The sequence below is a fragment of the Daphnia magna genome, linkage group LG2 (assembly GCF_020631705.1).
Source record: "Daphnia magna isolate NIES linkage group LG2, ASM2063170v1.1, whole genome shotgun sequence".
Lineage (NCBI taxonomy): Eukaryota > Metazoa > Arthropoda > Branchiopoda > Diplostraca > Daphniidae > Daphnia > Daphnia magna.
Window position 1 is genome coordinate 4,411,097 of NC_059183.1, and position 19,152 is coordinate 4,430,248.

The 19,152-nt window shown below is 40.4% G+C and overlaps 4 protein-coding genes, 2 long non-coding RNA genes and 1 other non-coding gene across 18 annotated transcripts; 3 read left to right on the plus strand and 4 right to left on the minus strand.

Moving 5' to 3' along the window:
• Positions 1-316: 316 nt before the first annotated feature.
• LOC116916263 lies at positions 317-2,223 on the minus strand. Of its 11 annotated transcripts, none has more exons than XR_006643222.1 (8): positions 1,908-2,131; positions 1,718-1,833; positions 1,476-1,638; positions 1,354-1,415; positions 1,170-1,296; positions 939-1,100; positions 774-865; positions 317-716 (listed from the first exon to the last, which is right to left on the minus strand). It is a non-coding gene; the product is annotated as an uncharacterized LOC116916263 (long non-coding RNA). The 11 variants fall into 11 exon arrangements; XR_006643223.1 differs by having other exon boundaries at positions 317-686; positions 1,908-2,130; XR_006643221.1 differs by having other exon boundaries at positions 317-865; positions 1,476-1,659; positions 1,903-2,223.
• A 1,506-nt stretch (positions 2,224-3,729) lies between these two features.
• On the minus strand, positions 3,730-4,328 carry LOC123470184. The gene is made up of 2 exons (XR_006643771.1): positions 3,894-4,328; positions 3,730-3,835 (listed from the first exon to the last, which is right to left on the minus strand). It is a non-coding gene; the product is annotated as an uncharacterized LOC123470184 (long non-coding RNA).
• A 112-nt stretch (positions 4,329-4,440) lies between these two features.
• On the minus strand, positions 4,441-8,031 carry LOC116917798 (protein Son). 2 transcript variants are annotated; one of them, XM_045170091.1, is made up of 8 exons: positions 7,805-8,031; positions 7,401-7,566; positions 6,989-7,173; positions 6,251-6,952; positions 5,610-6,185; positions 5,444-5,545; positions 4,758-5,111; positions 4,441-4,688 (listed from the first exon to the last, which is right to left on the minus strand). In XM_045170091.1, the coding sequence occupies exons 2-8, from the start codon at positions 7,549-7,551 to the stop codon at positions 4,560-4,562; spliced, it is 2,199 nt and encodes a 732-aa protein (XP_045026026.1). In that variant the 5' UTR covers positions 7,552-7,566; positions 7,805-8,031; the 3' UTR covers positions 4,441-4,559. The 2 variants fall into 2 exon arrangements, with proteins under 2 accessions (XP_045026026.1, XP_032779284.2); XM_032923393.2 differs by having other exon boundaries at positions 6,251-7,173; positions 7,805-8,024.
• A 295-nt stretch (positions 8,032-8,326) lies between these two features.
• On the plus strand, positions 8,327-11,051 carry LOC116917799 (microtubule-associated serine/threonine-protein kinase 3). Its single transcript, XM_032923394.2, is given in 8 exon segments — positions 8,327-8,922; positions 9,013-9,115; positions 9,341-9,458; positions 9,595-9,704; positions 9,808-10,256; positions 10,258-10,322; positions 10,387-10,546; positions 10,615-11,051. Coding segments are annotated over 8 exon segments (1,428 nt in total). The 5' UTR covers positions 8,327-8,805; the 3' UTR covers positions 10,921-11,051.
• A 299-nt stretch (positions 11,052-11,350) lies between these two features.
• LOC116918083 (high affinity cationic amino acid transporter 1) lies at positions 11,351-15,650 on the plus strand. Its single transcript, XM_032923746.2, has 16 exons — positions 11,351-11,743; positions 12,085-12,213; positions 12,276-12,431; positions 12,509-12,613; positions 12,714-12,863; positions 12,948-13,072; positions 13,132-13,229; positions 13,300-13,399; positions 13,475-13,514; positions 13,591-13,633; positions 13,713-13,772; positions 13,836-13,963; positions 14,043-14,127; positions 14,196-14,312; positions 14,384-14,448; positions 14,523-15,650. Exons 1-16 carry the CDS (start codon positions 11,473-11,475, stop codon positions 15,521-15,523), a joined length of 2,673 nt encoding a protein of 890 aa, XP_032779637.2. The 5' UTR covers positions 11,351-11,472; the 3' UTR covers positions 15,524-15,650.
• A 116-nt stretch (positions 15,651-15,766) lies between these two features.
• On the minus strand, positions 15,767-15,866 carry LOC116918087. The gene has a single exon (XR_004391399.1). It is a non-coding gene; the product is annotated as a U6atac minor spliceosomal RNA (small nuclear RNA).
• Positions 15,867-16,503: 637 nt separating this feature from the next.
• Positions 16,504-18,574, plus strand: LOC116916208 (aquaporin-9). Its single transcript, XM_032921419.2, has 7 exons — positions 16,504-16,650; positions 16,758-16,884; positions 16,949-17,086; positions 17,151-17,281; positions 17,353-17,508; positions 17,606-17,667; positions 17,737-18,574. Exons 1-7 carry the CDS (start codon positions 16,549-16,551, stop codon positions 18,008-18,010), a joined length of 990 nt encoding a protein of 329 aa, XP_032777310.1. The 5' UTR covers positions 16,504-16,548; the 3' UTR covers positions 18,011-18,574.
• Positions 18,575-19,152: the final 578 nt, after the last annotated feature.

Sequence of the window (19,152 nt, forward strand, 5' to 3'; positions counted from 1 at the left end):
GGGTTTCCATATGCTACCCGATTACCCGACCCCATAATGACAATAACGAGTTATGGAAAGACTATTTTGTTTTGCAAAAATTGTTCTACTTAGCCGGGGGGGTAGGGGAGTCTACCGATGATACAGTCTACACTTTTTCCAGACATTTAATACCTAGGGCAAAAAAAAAGGTGTCTGGACTGACATTACCCAACCCCCCTTATAATGATTTTGCGCCAAAACCATCCTACCTTTCCTTAAAAAGGTAAACTATTAATATTTTCTACCCACAGATGGCTTTTTCAAAACAAATCGGTGTTCACCTTTTTGTGCAGGATACTGTACAAATTGACTGTATTTCTATATAATGTAGTTCATGTGGACACTTAGAAATAATAGAAGTTGGGTGGAGTGAAAATTGATGTCATGATTTTCAGTCGTAAACGGCAACAATAACATGAGTCAACATAAATCATGTTTAGTTCAACCAGTTCATTCTCATGGGGGTCGAACCACTGACCTTCTATTCATTTATCCATTAACATTCTATTGATGGATGCGTTGCTGGATGGTAAGTTGCCGGAGGAGGTGGGATACCTCGTGCATTTGATCTGTTTAGCCGCAGATGTTGCTAATGCTTAAATTTCCGTACTTATGTCAAGGAAAAGAATACCCTCTTCCGATTTACCTTTGCGGATCGATGTAACCTCGAGATAAGAATAATGCATCAAAGTTTTCTTTTTGAAATTTAAGATAAGTACAATTTTTTTTGAAGCACAAAGTTATTAAATTACATGAATAATGACGTCGAGGAAGTGAACATAATTCCAATAATGCATCGGACGGCGAAGAAACTAACCAAAAAGCGACGACTTTTCTAATACCTCTGCAAACAAGACAATAAATTGCACTTTAATTAGTTTTAATCATGAGTTTACAAGCAGAAAAAACCGACAGACCTAGAACTTCAGCTTTGGCCTGAGATGTTTCAAAACGTTCAACTTGATTTCAAGAGCTCTGCATCAGAATGACACACCGGGTGGTCTGATGTCGCAAACAGAGAGAGCCATTTTCGTTGAGACACATGATCTCTTTCACAGTAGACACGTGATATTAATCTGCTGTCCAATGAAGCAAAAAAGTAACATAATTCTACACAAAAAATTTTAAAAATGCCATTTTTGTTATACCTGATTGGCTTTGTAAAACTTATACCAATTTACAACGCAGTCATACCTGCTGTGAATATCATCTATCGCCAATGGCTTTGTGGATGGGTGTCTGCCGGAGAAGCTGAAGATTTGGAATCAATCTCCGCTTTTAAAAACAATTTATTTAAAGTAATATACATGTTGTTTCATTTTACCAATTTACCATTTGTTTTACAATACTAGTAACGGGAAACCAATGTATCGTCCTCCAACTTTAGGTTTCTCCTGCAAATTTAAGAATACCAAAAAAGTCACTTTATACATGATTACAGATTTGTCAAATACCTTAACAACTTTTGACAATCTTTCCAATGACACTTGGTTGGCATCAAGACATCCTATGTTCCTGGTTCCAAGAAGCAGGAAAATATTTCCGATACAAGAGTCATCTAAAAAGTCCATAGCTGAAAATTTCCTTAAGGGAAGAGTATTTTAATACTGAGTAGTCCTATGTTCAATGAAAGTTTAGCTAATATAAATATATGTCATAGATTTGCATATGAAAGCCACATATAAACCAAAATTACCGTTGATAGGTCATACAGATTAGCATACAGATTAGCACAATGAACAGATTTTCTCAACTGTCTATTTTTGCCCACTGTAGGACTGGGGGCTGCGCGGCTGCGGATAGGAATTGCACCTAAAGATATGAAAACATTGTCTTACAGCAAATAAAAACTGAAAGGAATAACATGTAAATATACTGTACTGTACGTTCAAATAACGTCTAGTGAAAAATCAACTTTCAAACAATCGTGTGTGTCGTGAAAAAGTATCCTTCAGGTTGGTACGAAAAAATGGCAAATTTCGGTGTATCAACGAGTAGCCAAAAGAATGTTTAACACGGAACGCACTGAACATTTATTAACTCCTCACCAAACACGTCTCAAATCCCTAACAACTAGGCTACATCTGATTAGCGGTGAATTTCCACTGCAGACGATTCACTAAACAGTGTAGCCATCTATTGATAAGATATCTAGTTTTACTTTATTAATTAAGCCCGACATTTTAAGACCGACTTATTGTATAAAAATTCGGCTTAGAATTTTGACTTGGAATTTAATAAAACTTAACCTATTAAAACCAGAATGAGAAGCTAATTCCGAATAAAATATTAGTTTTCCAATCAATTAATCGATTTTTGGATGAAACGGATCCAGAGTAGCAAACACTTGGAATAAGAAACACCCCAAAACTAAGTTTGAAAAAGGGCAGCATTTTTTTTTTTTTTTACAGGTGGTTTAACGAGAAAACCAACAACTTAATCGAAATCAACGTTCAATTTTGGTTATTCCTTGTGATTTTTGTCGAATTCTATGAAATGTCGTTTTTCGCAGATTTTGACAAAAGTGGGAAGGGTATAGCCTTCCCACTTTTCCATTTTTGGCCAAATTTCTACTTTCGCTTAAAATACATGATTTCAATTCAGAATTGAATGCTAATCACGGAAATCAAGTTTATTTTTCAATTGGCCTTATAGTTTCTTTAAATTTAACAAAAATAACAAAATATAAAGTTGGGGTGGTAACAATACTTTATTTTCGTTTATTTTAAAATCTGCTTAATTAACGAGGAAACCATTTACTTAATCGAAATTAGCGGTCAGTTTTGATTATACTGTGTGATTTTTTTTTCTCCAACGCTATCGAAAACTTCGCGAACAGCGGGAGCCATTGAGCGTAATCAGAGCATATACGGATGCCGCGATTCAAGAGCAATACAGCCCAACCCTATCGGGAACTTTCTGAACGGAGTAAGGGCCCCATGATTTCGATTTGTAATTAAACAACAATCACGACACGCAAGTATTTTTAACGTGAGGCTTATAGTTTTTAAAGGAAACGTAGAAAACGGAAAGGCAGTGCTTGCGCACCAGCAATACGTTGGACCCATTTAATTTATAGAGGTTTTTCCATTTGGTTCGTGTAAGTAGATGGAAAAGTCGGTGCGGCTAGTCGACTAGTGCGCACCATGGCGGGGGATAGCCGAAACTTGCTGCAGACTTTGCTTGATCCAACCAATAGACACCGTAAGGCCATGTACTGTAACCTGTCAGGCTGTCAGCAGCAAAAGTGAAACCTGTTTGATTTCTTAAGTGTTTATTTCCATGAAATTTTCATGTCCACAGAAATTTTTAAATATCGTTTGTCCCATTTTGCATTGTCCGTGGTAGAAGAAGATCGGAAATATTACTACCAACAATTAGAACATCTAAAGTGTCACGATCCTTTGGCAATACCACTTCCACTTTTCAAGTGTGGAAAAATTTTAAAAACAATTATCCCTTCCATTGAAAAATATCACCTAGTTCAGTATTTGGTTTTTGAGAAAAACAAAGATGAAGAGGGACGACGTGAAGCTTACAAAAACTTAGACTCTGAACAATACTTGTCAAACACTTTCACTGACAAGTTATTGGCACTTACTCTTTCTAATTTGGTTGTGTTGATTCGTACTCATGTTACCCATTCTCAGTCTTTAAACTTGCCAAAAGCAAGACCTTGGGCTGCTTTACAAAATGATGGCAAAGTGATTGTTGCTTTTTGTGATTGTATTGCAGGGTACGTACAACCAAAATGTTATTGTTATTGTAGGAACCCAGTCTATGTCTTCAGTTTTATACACATATGCAGGTTCCCCTAAAAAAACATAACTGTTATTCTACGTAAACGATTACAAATGTAATATGAAATAAACCTGAAACAAAATGATCAGAGCAAACAAATAGTTGGGATATATTATAATTCCTTTTTGACAACTTCAACCACTCGGCTCTTCTTCTTTCAATGAGTTCTTTCTCAATTGAATTACTGTTAATGTTGCATTCTGGCACTTTGAAAAAACTTCGGCGATCTCTTTTTTTTCGATAAGTTGAACATATCAAACAAAAAGCTTTTGTCATTTTAAACACTTAAGAAATCAAACAGGTTTCACTTTTGCTGCTGACAGCCTGACAGGTTACAGTACATGGCCTTACGGTGTCTATTGGTTGGATCAAGCAAAGTCTGCAGCAAGTTTCGGCTATCCCCCGCCATGGTGCGCACTAGTCGACTAGCCGCACCGACTTTTCCATCTACTTACACGAACCAAATGGAAAAACCTCTATAAATACAAAAAAATGCATTATTTTTATCTATGATTCGTAGTTTTTTAGTTATTCAAACTAAAAGTCATTTCGCTTAAAGAAGTTCGCTTCTTATAATAATTATTTCCTTAAAATAAAAAAAATAAAAGTTTTCAGATATAAGATTAATCCAATAATGTTGTATTCGGTCACCTGGACCGTAGGTTGATTGTTACACCATATCGAATGAAAGAAATGGCTATACAGTAATTCTTCGTTATAACTTATAAGACAGACCATCAAGGCCCAGGTGGTGGTGGTGCGAAGACGCCAAGCGCCTGAAGGCAGGCTGCTGCTGACTGGGCCTTAGCCTCTTTCTTGGTAGTGCTGGCCAAGCAGGCCTGGTATTCGATACCGTTGACAGCAACCTACATCAGAAAGATTGCGTCGATACAAGTTATACAAGACGAGAGAATTATCTTTTTCTAACTCCGTACTTTGAAGAGAAAATGTTTGAGATGGTCGGGTCCAATGTCGAGTATTTGCTCGAATACAGGTGGCTCCCAGTGCTGTTTGGTGCAAAGCTCGTGCAGGATCGAGACAGGATGTTTGCCTTGAAACTCTTGGATAAGTTTGACGGCCGGCGTGGCTCGAATGGGTCCCATCATTTCCTCTTTGGACAAGAGACCCTTCTTGTCCATTTTGATGTCGAGAGACAGCGGTTCCAAGGTGCCTTCGCCATGGCGACCGAGCCCTTCTCCCGGCTGCCAACCCATTTTCTGCAGCAATTTCATGCCCACTCCACTGGCCACAGGCGCAGCACTGGTGAACAAGTCTTTCTTCACCCAAGCCTAATGATACTCACGATAGACATAATGTTAAACGAAAGAGGAAAAAAGAAACAGGTTTGTATTTCTTAGTTACGATTTAACTTCACAAGACGACATGACCAACCATCACATCGTTTTCATTACTACTATACATTTGATTTTACGTGAGCGCAAGTTCGTTTTTAAAACAATTGTTTGTTTGTTTTTTCGCTGCTGGAACGAAACCTCTTATCCTCCAGCAATGGACGCTTCGAGTTCGTGCTACTTGACTTCTTGTTTTTGAGGCGACTGCATTGGCAATTCACCAAGAAACCAATGAGTTTACTTCTACACGACTCTTAAGTATTATTTACCTGGGGTGCTCCGGACCAGTTGATCAACTCCGGAATGGGTTCGCCCGTCATTGGATTTGTGTGATGGTAGGTGGCCCAATTTTGCGTCATTGATTCCGCTTCCTGAACTAAGCCAAACCAATAGTTAGATGGTTAATATATACAATATAGCGTTATAGTTTACGACCTCAAGTTCCAGACGGGCTTGGACGTCGAACTGATTTTCTTGTAGTTTACGTATGGAAGAAATACGTTGGGCAACGATAGATCCTATGTCAGCTGAAGGAGGTTCAGCAACTGGGAGTGGGGTCCTTGGGGTGGGAACTACAGACGCCGTGATGGCTTTTGGGGCCTGTTTGGGACCGCTGCTATTATTTAATTCTTTCACGACTGGTGACGGTGTGACTGGAATCCATTCAAGATCCAAATGCTGCTGGCCACTTGAAACGGGAAATTGCTGTTTAAGTTGCGCCTGAGCTACAACTCGTTCTTCGGGCTTACGGACGGGCAGAGCAACAGCGTTGCGGATGTTCATAACGATGGTATCCGAACGCGGTTTGATTTGGAACGGATGACGTGTGAACGTTGACTCGGACTCTTTCTTCCCGGATTTCTCATCGTCTTCGCCCGACCGGTCAGCCATGAGGTGTTTGCAATAATCAGTCAATTCGGCTACAGTTTTTCCCGTAAATTGTGTAGATGTCGGAGTCACTTCCGTTGGCTGATTTGGTACAGCCACGCCAGCTGGCAATGATCCCATTTCCTAATGAAGCGAAACAGACAACTATTAATTACTATTAATTTTTTTCTAGCGTTAAAATCGATTACCTGCATACGCTTCAAGTTCTGTCGAGCAAACTCAAGAAGTTGGGCTTTATCGATCCGTGGCGATTTTGGTGGAGTAGGTGGACGTTTCTGGACGGCTGGTGATCTGGAACGTTTACGATGATGGGGGAGAGATCTAGCAGGAGATCGAGACCTTGGCCGAACTCGCGCCCGGCGCTGAGGAGACCGAGATCGAGAACGACGCAATGTTGGCCGTCGGGTAATTGGAGATCTACTTCTACTTCTTCGTCGCTTAGGCGATGGATGACTTCTTCTTGATTCATTCCTCTTTTTCCGACCATCGTCATGGGCCTTGGTTTCTGACTGGGGCTTGACATTTCCATCTACTTTAATATCCGTTTTACTAACTTTTTTGGGTTCATCTTTGGCACGAAGCTTCGTCTCGGTTTTGTCATCTTTTTTTACCATCGATTCAACCCTGTCTTCTTTTTTTATCCTCGGTTCAATTTTTTCTTCTTTTTTCGCCCCATCTTTGGCATTTGGTTTCGATTCCAGTTTATAGTCTTTCTTAGACAACTCACTGGGCTGAGTTTTAGAAACGATTTTCTCGTGTCTCTTGGTTTCCTCCTTAGCTTTTGGACTCGTCCCCAAACTGATATCATCTTTCTTAGCTTCCTTGTTGACCATTGATCCACTAATTTTGGCTTCCCGATCAGAATTGTACTTTGATTCCTTACTTGATTCCTTACTTGATTCCTTACTTGATTCCTTACTTGATTCTTTAGTTGATGTTAAAACATCTTTCTTTTTTTTCTTTTCTTTGCCATGTTTTCTATTGTCCTTGTCATTTTCATCGTCCTTTTTCCGTTTTTTCTTTTTTGTTTTTTTCTTCTCTTTCTTTTTCTTTTTCTTTTTATCTGGGATTATCAACTTTTCATTTATTTCTTGATTCAGCTCAGTTGTAACTGAAATATAAGAAATCATTGTTAAATGAAATTATTAGTAAAATTGTTCTTATCTGGATAGCAAATCAGAATTTTGTAATATTTCTTAGCACATCTGTTTTCCTTAAATTGAAGAATTTCTTTGAAAACTGTGGTGATTATTACAGTACTAGTGCCAACACATGTTTCTTATTCTCTAAAATTGTAAAACCGACAGAGTAGCTCTTACATTTATTTTTGATACTTACTTGTAGCTGCGCTTGATGTAGGAGATTCATTACTAGGCAAAATGGAGGAATCACTTGAAATTTCAGCTTTTGTGACTGGGTCACTCACCAGAGTAGAAAAGATTTCTTCAAGAATTTGATCAGCCGATTTTTTTATAGCATTATCCGTCATGTCCTAAAATTGTCTCTGGACAACAAATAAGAAAACATATGAAATAAACTAAATTGAAAGTTGACAAGAACAGAGACGTAAAAGGGGTAAAAATAGTATGTAAAATGCTATGTGATTTAAATGTAATCCTTGCTGATCCAATCCAATGATAGCCTTAACACAAAAGCTGTATTCCAGCCCAACTAAAAGAGAAAACAATTCATACACAATGACCCAATGGGAGAAAAAAAAACAATATTTCCTACAGACTTACGAAAATAGCGTCGAAGTACACTTGTAGATCAAACAAACATTCTATTTTACGTCTTCGATTTCAAGAGACATGTTGACATTATTAGGATCCAGCTTGATGGACGGGCATTGCCAGTTCGCCAAATCACGTAATCCAATCACATGATTGATTCATGATTGATAAATTTGATATTTTGAAAATTTGATATGATCCAACTCACAAGAATTTTCTTATACCCTTTTTGAACACTACCCGATGAACTACGTCGCTAATTAGATTATTACGATCTACATGAAATGTTGAGATCATAAAAGGCTGGTTTTATTTCACGGCGTCAAAAGAGCCGAAAAACCAATGCTGATAGCCTGATACCCAAGCACTGTGTGAAAGCTGACGTATGCAGATCGGACTGACAGGTTTGAAATTTGGATAGATCATTTCGGTGTGCTGACGTGGAGAACGTTTGATTAAATTTTATTGCTAGAAATAAAAATAAAATTCTTAATTGCCTATATTTCATCAAAAATTTACCTCATATTTAAAAGCGAATTGAGCCATTGTTGTTTTAACCAACTAGTCCTATCCTTATATCATTTCAAATCGACCCGACACTTATTGGATAAAAGAGTCGATCACGTGACGGCGTCAAATGGTGAGGAAGAGAAGAATCTCTTCAGGTCGGTCTGTATGACATACGTAGAAGCGGTTCGTCGTAATATTGCACTAAACTCGCCGTCGGGTGTTATGTCTGAATAGTTACGGCGCTTGCGCTCCCAGACTCCCATCCTTCTTAGAATCCGGCAGCAGACTGAAAATGTTATTGATTCCTATTCGTGTTGCAGTATTGGTAGGAGGCTGCCATTATTCTTGCGTATCAAGGCTTGCAATAAGAGAGAGATGTAGACGTGCTCTGGCTGTTTTTTGTTTTTAAAGCTTGCTACTTTTTCTCTCGTTTTCTCCTCAATTATTGAGCTTCCATCATTCTAGCTGTTACCTCGTTGGTAATGAGTGAGTGATATAAAATGTCTTCGTTGACAAGATCTTCCTTCCGTGAAAGTGGTGCAACTGTAGGTTCAGATAGTGACCGCAGAACTGTCATCGTCGAACGACTCAATGGATCTTTTGGCTTTACTTTACAGGTTATTAATATTCAAACAAGGAAACTTGATGTGCATATTTAGCCGAGAAACTAACTACAATCTCACCTCCGTTTCATGTCGTATATTTAGAGCTATGGCATCCAATACCGTGAAGAGTCTGATGTAGAAATTGTAACCTACGTCGACTACGTGGACCCATATGGACATGCCAATAAAGCCGGCCTACGTTCAGGTATTGGAAATTTTCTGTCAAACATTTCAGTTAAATGTAATTTTGTACGAACGCAGTCGTGATCCTAATTTTGGTGCTTGCCAACACGGAGGTATTTTCCGTTACTAATTTGGTCACGAATTTAAATTGTTCAGCTCAATGATTTTATCTAACAACTCATTCTTGCAATTCATCGTGACCTGAAAAACTGTTTGTTATTTTCCTGTTTCGTTCTCTTACACAAAGGGGACGTCATTGTATCGATTAATGGCCAAGATGTGGAGCGTGCGGACCATGCAACTTTAGTTTCGATTATTCAGTCGTGTCCCGATCGTATACGGATGGTCGTCGTCTACGAAAATTGGTCTGTAATGATAAACAAAATCACGTCATACATAAAATATGAGATGAGTCAGTCTTGACTGTTATGTATGGAAATTTGTTTCTTTTTTTTTTGTTGTTGTTGTTATTCTGGTTGGGGAAAATGACACTCAATAAAGTGTCCGCAAAGTGGAACTGCATATGAAATACATCCGGCTGACGCAGATGCTGGAATACAAGGCTCGCGAATACCAGGAAATCTGCGCCAGAGAAAAAGCTGTTGTATCCCGTATGAAAAAATTATTTAAATTCTACTGACACAAAACAGCCACGTCCTACCCAAGCGCTAGACAGTCAATAACTTGGGAGAACTGACCATTTTTTTCCTATAGGTTTGGATAAAAACCGTGGGCCAGGAACGTACCACACGATTCAGAATCCGTCTCGCGTGGTGATCCGTCGCAATCCTACTAATTCACCGTCATCTACTACTCCCGGATCTTATTCCAGCAAATCACTACCCCGTCCCCAGAATCCGAGTGAAGCAGCTCGGGAGAGTCCATCGGCTGGCGGGCCTTCATCTCACACAGATGCACAATGCAGCCAAGGCAGCAGTAGAGGATTGTCGTATTTGTGCATTGGCCGTGCATCTGATTGTGACTGTTGCTTCCGGCCGGAAGGATATAGGATCTCTACGTCGGCGTCTGAACCTCACCGTTCCAAACAGCAAAACCAACAGCGTCCACGTAGCGTTCATTTGTCCTGTTACAAGGAGACCAGCGCTCCTTCACCAGATGAGCGCTACTTGATCCGTCCATCAGATCGAAGTGGCGGTAATTGTAAAGGCTTATGGTGGTTACGGATTCGGGTACGAATACTCAACGGTCAGAAATCAGCACCCCAATAAGTAACTAAATTTTGAAATTTCCAGTTGGTTCTGGTAGGGAAAATATTTTGCTTAATATTTTTAGCCCAACATCTTGTATGAACCAGCCGATGGATGCCCAGTATTACGGACTGTATCCTCAGCCAGCAATCGCTCCACACAAGTCGGCTGATGATCTTCTTTTGGCTGCCCAATTCCAGAATCAGTGTCATTTTAACAATTTCACACATAGTCAGCAACCCCAGGTTTGAATTTTGTTATCAACAGCTCAATATCTGATTCCATGTTACTATGCATAGACATTTTTGCGCAGTTTCAGGAACCTTGCCATCCTGTTAGCCGCGGTCCACATAAGCCGAAGCCGCAACAACCACAGGCTTTAGATTCCATTGCATTTTACACCCGTCCGTCTCAACCTATTACGGTGTCTCATTCGGCTGCGAGAGGGGTGTCGCAGCCCCACCAACCTTCACAATCTCACTATCGCCCCTTTTATCAGCCACACGCCCAACGTCAATTGAGTAGCCCAGGAAACGACGATGAGGGTGGCTTTAACGAGGCTCGCCGCTTCCGCACGTTACCGGCTGCCAATACTAAAAGGGGCCCTGATAACCGTTAAGACTCGTACTGTATATTTTTCATTTTCGATAATGTGTTATTTACCTGTCTTCTCTATGTGATTTAAGAGATTTGTTAATTGGTTTTGTATTAACGACATTTCGGTATAATAAAAAATGAAATTTTCCAACATTTAAATGCGTGCCTCGTTCATCTGATTAGAAAAGATGTATACTAAATAAACTTTGGGTCACGATTACTGTTTAATCGGCTCAAGGAGGGGCAGTTCAAACATGTCAGGGGCCGATGAGTATCGTATTAAATATAAATCCAAAGAGTCACAGTGACTACTGACTACAGAAGGGGAAAAAAAACAAATCAACATAGCATGGATATCATCATGTAACCGTGTCAAAATGTTATCATAGCGCTGATTAACGTATTCAGTTTCACCTTGGTTTTCCTTATTGATATACACCTACCTGTGTGCCAAGGTTTCATTACGTGTGTACGTGTCAGTACGGCCAGACCGACCGCACCTGATCGGCACACGATAAATCTCCTTTCGTGGTCACTTGTTTTTGGTCTTACGTTAGAAATAAGGTGAACCGAAATGGCGGACCTAAAAAAGTTGTCAGTGAAAAACACTTTCAGCCGTTGGGCTCGGAGGAAAACGTACGGGCTGGAAGAAGTGGATCCGAATGCCGGACATGGACCTACAACGTTGGCCAAAGTGCTCAACACCTTCGACTTGACGCTGTTGGGCGTCGGCAGTACGTTGGGTGTCGGTATTTACGTTCTGGCCGGATCGGTGGCTCTCGACACGGCTGGCCCTGCTGTTTGCATTTCCTTCATGGTGGCCGCCATCGCATCCGCCTTCGCAGGTATTAGAAATTCCAAATTGGTTTCATTCAGATAAGTATTGTCTCTACACTTGACGATTACATACTTCCTGACTTGGGGGTGATGACGTTTGAAGAGACAGAATGCCTGTTAGAATACTTTTCAGCAGTGTCAAGGAACAAACGAAAAAGGAAACGTGAGATCAATGTCCAATACAGATAGAAGTTGCGTCAAGTTGAAAGATCAATGGATACTGGGAGCTAATCTATGATTTTGTTGTCACTTTGTTTATGATTTCAACGTTTATTTTCTGTTACGCCTTACATTATTGTTGTCTTGATTATGAAATGTTAATCGCTATTGGTTTGATTTTCTATTTTAGCAATGTCGTATGCGGAATTCGGTGCCCGTGTACCGAAAGCGGGTTCTGCTTATATTTACAGCTACGTCACCGTTGGTGAATTCATCGCCTTTGTCATTGGCTGGAATTTGATCCTCGAATATCTTATTGGTTGGCATTGATTTTGGGACATGAAGAGATGGGAATTTTTTTTAAACTTATGTATCTTCAAGGTACGGCTAGTGTGGCTCGAGCGTTTAGCGCTAATTTGGATGCCTTGACCAACTACACAATGAGCCAAGCGTTCGAGGAGACGTTTCCGCTTAATTCACCTGGTCTGTCCCCTTATGTCGACTTCTTTTGCATGGCCGTCACTCTAGCTCTGGCAGGTAAAGGAAATTAGACGTCATTCTAATATTCATTCCACCGATTCTACGTTTCACCTTTTATCCAACTAATCCAACAGTACTTCTGGGGCTGGGAGTTCGCTCATCGGCCATCTTTACCAACATTTTCACGTTTGTTAATATTACCGTAGTCATCTTTGTCATCATAGGAGGTTCTATTAACGGTATCATATTTTAAACTTTCTTCTCTTTGAGATAATTCATCAAGTCAATGCCCGTTTTTTTTTTTCAAAATATAATAATGGTGAATCATATATTGCGTAGCCGATCCGAACAACTGGCGTATTCCGGCTGAACAAGTACCGGAAGGTTTTGGCACTGGAGGCTTTTTCCCTTATGGATTCTCCGGAGTAATGGCTGGTGCTGCAAAATGTTTCTTCGCTTTCGTTGGTTTCGATTCCATCGCGTCGACGGGTATGTGTTTAACAACCTTATTTCATTAACTGGAAACTTGAACCACCCTTTACACCGTAATAAGATCCTTTTATTCGTTATCAGGGGAAGAAGCTAAAAATGCCAAGAAATCCATCCCCTTCAGTATCAATTTGACGCTTTTGATCGTCTTCTTTGCTTATTTTGGCGTTTCTACTGTGATCACACTTATGTGGCCTTACTACCTTCAGGTGATTGAACTTTATCCGGTCACCTTGGAGCCTTTTCTTAATATCTTTTTGTGTCACAGGATCCCAACACACCGTTAGTGTACGCTTTTGAGCAGATCGGCTGGGATATTGCTGCCATGACAATCAGTATTGGGTCCCTTTTTGGACTAGCTGCAAGGTATACATTCTGCATTTTATTGTTTTATCATTTCACTTTCAATAGTTAAACACAATTCACTGCACCTCAGTTTGTTGGGAGCCATGATTCCTCTTCCGCGCGTGATCTATGCCATAGCCAAGGATGGACTCATGTTCCGTTTTCTGGCCAAAATTCACCCAAAATTCCAGGTCAATATTTTCTCTTAGCACACCGAATTGCACTTCTCAAACACCCCCATTGTATTGATTTTTTTTTAAATATAGACGCCCGTCATTGCCACAGCCGTTTCAGGAGTTTTGGCCGGTACGCAGAACTATTTTACATTTATTAAATTACATCGGCATTCGCTATAGATGACCTATTTATTTTTCCCCAACAGCCATCCTGGGATCTCTTTTCGATTTGGACTCATTGGTGGACATGTAAGAACGAATCCAGCAACATTGCACACTGCAAAACACAACACTTAAAATTATTTGTCATTACTTGTCTCGGGATTAGGATGAGCATCGGCACTCTACTAGCATATACGTTGGTGGCTATTAGCGTTCTAATTTTACGGTAAGCGGATCTCATACAAAATGCTTGTAGAAATTCCATTTAAAATCTATATCTACCTTGCAGCTACGAAGCGGCTGAAGTGGACCTCCTTGCGATGAACGGTGAAGTGGACAAGGAATCCCGTATGCCATGGCAACGATTGCCTACCAAGCAGTCATCAAGAAAAGCAATTTATTCGACTGTTGCCTACTGTATATACTCGCTGCCTCATTTCGATATTCATTGTACCACAGGTATAGCGTCTATAATTCATTTAAACTTTCCTTTCAGGTCTTCTTTCCCTCGTCCTTTGCGGGATGTTCGTTCTATTGGAAGACAACACCAGTCCTTGGGTACTTTTTGGAGTTGGAATCAGGTAGGCATGTTGATTGTCTAATCATTAAGTACAATCATTAAGACCAATTACTTTTATCTTGATGCAAGTTTTGGACCGATGGTGATGCTTGTTATTTATCTCATCATGCTCCCTCGTTCAAAAATCCCGCTGTACTTTAAAGTACCTGGCGTTCCCGTCGTTCCGTGTCTTTCCGTCATCATTAAGTAAAAACTTCAACTGACACAGATATAGAGATACAAAAATTCATGCAAAACTAATGTAACTCTCGTTTTAGTACCTACCTCATGTTAAAACTAGACAGTGCCACGTGGGTTCGTTTCGGTATCTGGATGGCCCTTGGTAAATCTTGAGCCACTATCGCATCAATGAAAATGTTAATTGATATTCACGTTAACCAAATGTATCATCATCAGGTTTCCTGCTCTATTTTGGCTACGGAATGTGGAACAGCTCAGAAGAATACATCCGAAGAGGCAAAATTCCACCAGGCGGTACGGCCCCTTTACCGGATAAAAATACGGTGAACGCCGTTGCTTCCGTCACAACCACCGCTAGCATTGGGCTCGTTCCAGATCCGACCCATAAGAAAATGTCTCTAACTCGTCTTGTACCTGTAACATCGTTAGACGATGATGACCTTCCCGAAAAACCGAACGATGAGCATCAAGGGAAAGGGCATAAAGATGAAGCCGCGGAAGCTTTTGCCCTGGCCAACCTCAAGGCCCATGAAGAAGCTCAAGAGCTTTTCGACAAAGCCCGATTGGAGAGAGAACAAGCTATTTTCATGGCGGCCATGCTTCATTCTCACGAGCTCTCCGAGAATGTATTTCAGCAATTGAGGGCTGAGAAAGAGGCGGAGCAAAGGGAACTGGAAAAAAATATGGCCGCTTTTGCCCAGCAAGCCGCAGAGCTTCATAACAGCTTGGAACAAATATTCGCCAGCATCGGCAAAGAGGAGCAAGTGGCTGTTGATACGCTACCGGAGAAACTACCACTTTCTCCACGCCCAGCGGGTCCGTTAGGTGCCATTTTGCAAGAGCTAAAAACCAAGACTGCAGTCATCGATCCGACTGAAGAAGACGATGAGGGGGATGATTTGGGCGTTGGAGAACATGGAGGAGTAGTTCCAATTTCCGAAACTACTCCGGTTTCATCAGGCGAAAGCCCAGCAGGATCTCGTACGCCAACGGACTCCCCAGGAAATCAAAGCAAAGCTTCCAATACTTCGTCCGAATTGATGTTGAACGAGTTGAAAAAAGCTTTTAATTCCGCCCTGGCTGCTCATCCGTCTGACGGTGACGAAGACGGCGTCTCTGTCGAAAACGTTAGTATTGCGCCGAGCTCTATAATTCACCGTCGTGAATCACCTGGCCTAATAACTGAAAATAATTCGGCTGCCGGGGAGGCGCATTAGCCATTCGTTATGTTGCCTTAAGCTATTTAGAGACTTGAAAAGATGTACTGAGATATTCACTTGAAGGTAATCACACATTGTACACAATGAAAGCCCCTGCTAATCAATACACATTTTACTTACTGTGTTCAGCGCGCATTATTATCTTTGATCGAGAAGACTCGCATTTTACATCGTCGCTTTGTTTATCATGCCTATCAGAGCAGATTAACTATAAAATTACATGAAAAAATGGAAAATTTTGAAAAATTATGATCACACCCTCGCAAGGGTTGTGCCGTGATCATTATGTGTTCCGTCCTTATCAAGGGGAGTGCTAAACAGCTCTCCTTTCGTACTACACAGTTACATAGTGTGCAACGCTAGCTATTTATATCGTCTGTGAGAACAACCAAACAGCGTTTGCAATGCGTTTGTCGCCTTTCTCAATGTTTAAGGAATATTAAAAAATAAATTGGCAAAACAAAAGGTTAAAAGTTAATGTTTATCTTTGATACTATAGAGTTCATTTATAAAATTTATAAAATATTGGGTAAACCCCAATTTTAAGCAGAAATGATTAAACTTATCTGATATTAGAAAGCAGAAAAACTGAAGGCTACAAGTTATTTTTCTCAGGTTCGGTTCATTAACGCGTTTTCGTCTCGTATGATTCTTGTCGTATTGCTGCTCGACTAAAATATTAATGCAGTTAAAGACAGAAAAGCTTTGTGAACCAATGAAGGCTAATTGAGTATCTCCTACCGTCCGTACAGTAGCAGGTGGGAAACGCTTCGGAATGTCTTGTTTCACAGCTATCTTCTATTTTCATCTTAGCATTAAATATGATAGATTCGAGGTTGTATTTATTGATTCACTACTGCAAGTCATCCTCTGTAATGCACGAGATGTAGCTAATGAACCTCTGTACTTCCAGCGCTACGTAACATCGTTATGTACCAAGTTGGAAACCACTGAGTTGTCGATTCGATCCCGTTTAAACAAGGTTGCCATCTGGACTCAGCTGAAAGGTTAGATTTTTTGTTATGGGCCCTACAAAACAAGAAAGGAAGATGTGCAAGCGGTTCCATGTTCCTTCTGTATTTCGAGCAGCATTCGCCGAATTTTTAGGCACCTATATTTTGGTAGTAAGTTGTTTTTCAAATTACTTATTTAAAAACCTTGGGTAAACAAAAAGAAAAACAAGCAAATTATAAGTGCCAAAGTGTCAATTGAATTAGTGGTGTATTTGTAGGTCATTGGGAACGGGAGTATAGCTCAGTCGCAGTTAACCAAAGGTGAAAAGGGTGACTATTTTACTATCAACTGGGGATGGGCTTTGGGTTGTTCTTTAGGGATGCTGGTGTCAGCCAATATATCAGGTGAGGTAAATGATAAGCCAACCATTTATGATTTCATTGTCGCATGTTTTATCTTTGCGGACAGGAGCTCATCTGAATCCCGCGGTGACAATGGCGCTATCATTAGTTCGTCGTTTTCCTTGGAAAAGGCTGCCAGTGTATTGGTGTGCCCAATACATGGGAGCTCTTGCCGCTTCTGGAACAGTTCTCGGAATATATCACGGTAAATACCAAATCCCACATGACTTTTTTCACGTGTATTTAAATTGCATTACTTTTTCGAGTAGAAGGAATTTTGGAAGGAAAAGTCAACGGCAAATTCCGGATTGAGAAGAACATTACAGAACCTGGGATGGCCTCCATTTTTGCCAACTATCCAGCCCATTACTCGTCAGCTAGTATTGGTTTGATCGAAGAAGTATGTATGAAAGTGCACTTTCTTCCCCTTACCCCAGACTATGTGCGTATCATTAACGCATTATATCGCAGATCTTATCGACCATGATCTTCACGCTCGTCATATGCGTGGTAACCGACAAACGATATTCAAACGTGCCAAACTTCTTGCAGCCACTCTACGTTGGTTTCACGTTGTTGGCCATCGGTGTCGCCTACGGATCCAATGGAGGTTACGCCCTCAATCCGGTATGTCAAGGACACTGCGTTTTATTTGTTTGTTTTTTTTAATTACCCACGATTCTTGTTCTTATTTTGGCTATGATTAAATGTTATGATTTTCCAGGCGCGGGATTTGGCTCCCCGGTTGGTTTCCTTCCTTGGCGGATGGGGACTAGGTGTATTCAGGTTTGCTTTTTGGTTGTTTAACGAGCTAAAAATAAAATTAGCTTTTGGAAATTGAGTTTTGATTTACAGTTTTAGAGACTACAACTGGTTCTGGATATTCTTGGTCGGCCCGCATGTTGGAGCCATTCTTGGTGTATGCATCTTTCACCTGATTTTGAAGAATGGCTCAACAGATATCAGTGAGCGGGTTTCATCCATAGACGTTTCGATGATCAATCCACGTCTATGGCACCACTTTCCCAACAGAGGACTTGAAGTTGAACCATCAGAAGAACGGGAATCTCACAACAGTCACGAAGAGAATCATAAAAGCACAGACTACAATATTGGGATGACACTCTGAAAATTATACAGGGACCTCCTGCCAGCAATAACGGCAATTGCATTATTGCCTTTGCCTATAATAACATTGTTTTATACTACCTACGTATTAAACTTGTTGTTCGTTCCTTTAATTAAAAACAAGAAGAAGAAAGAAAAAATTATTTTGGATGATAGACTGAGAGAATTAAATTGAATATGGAAACAAACAAATAATAAATAAAGACATCATGTTGGCTTTTAAATTTTAAAAATTTGCCTTGTAGTTACAGTGAATCTTAGTATGCAGGTCAAAGCCGCTGCGTGTTAGTATAACAGACATAACGTCGTGAAAAATGGAAACACTTTCATCCAGCGCCTGGTCACGCATATGTAGTTTATTAGTCAAGGCGTACATCCACGCAAAGTCACGCTACATTCCATATGTTGTAGTATAAGATTCTTTCATGCTGCACGAGACGCAGTTTGATTAATAAAAACATTCGAGTCGCACTTGCTTTTTTCTCAAGAAGCTGTTGAAGATTTCAGTATGTCGCTGGTATATTATTCCAAATCGCCATATCGTACCTGATTGACACATCATAGCATTTTCTCCCGACCGTTGAAGATTGACAACCGTTGATATGGCTATTTACCAAGGGAAATGCGTAGACGCCATTGCAGTTGTTCCACTGGTAGCTCGAGTTACCGAACTTATCGGGCATCTTCATCCTTGTTGTAAATTCCCTTATTCCGGCCTTATTCAATCTTTGTCACAAGCAGGATAGTTTAAGGGCAAAGTAGAAACGCCTTTTTAAGTTAACAGTAATTGGACCAGAAAGCCATGGCAAGCCAAACGTACCGACAGGAACTTTTGAAGAATCATCAATGACTTTCAACGTCTTACGGCGCCCTTGATGGCATCTATATCGATGCGAGGGAGCCTATAAAGCATTGACATACACACTGATAGGAAACATGCTAGCCCTACAATGAGACATCCACCCTGAAGCGGCGTTAGATTCCTAGAATATAATATAACTACAGTATATGTCGTTAACCTCACGTAGCATCATCTTAAAGAAGATAAAAGGACTGAATTCAAGGTCAGACGATCAAAAATAATCAAGAAAGGCCTAAGGTGTGACTAAGCTCCGGTGTAATTTGTCCTTAATCTGAGTCTCG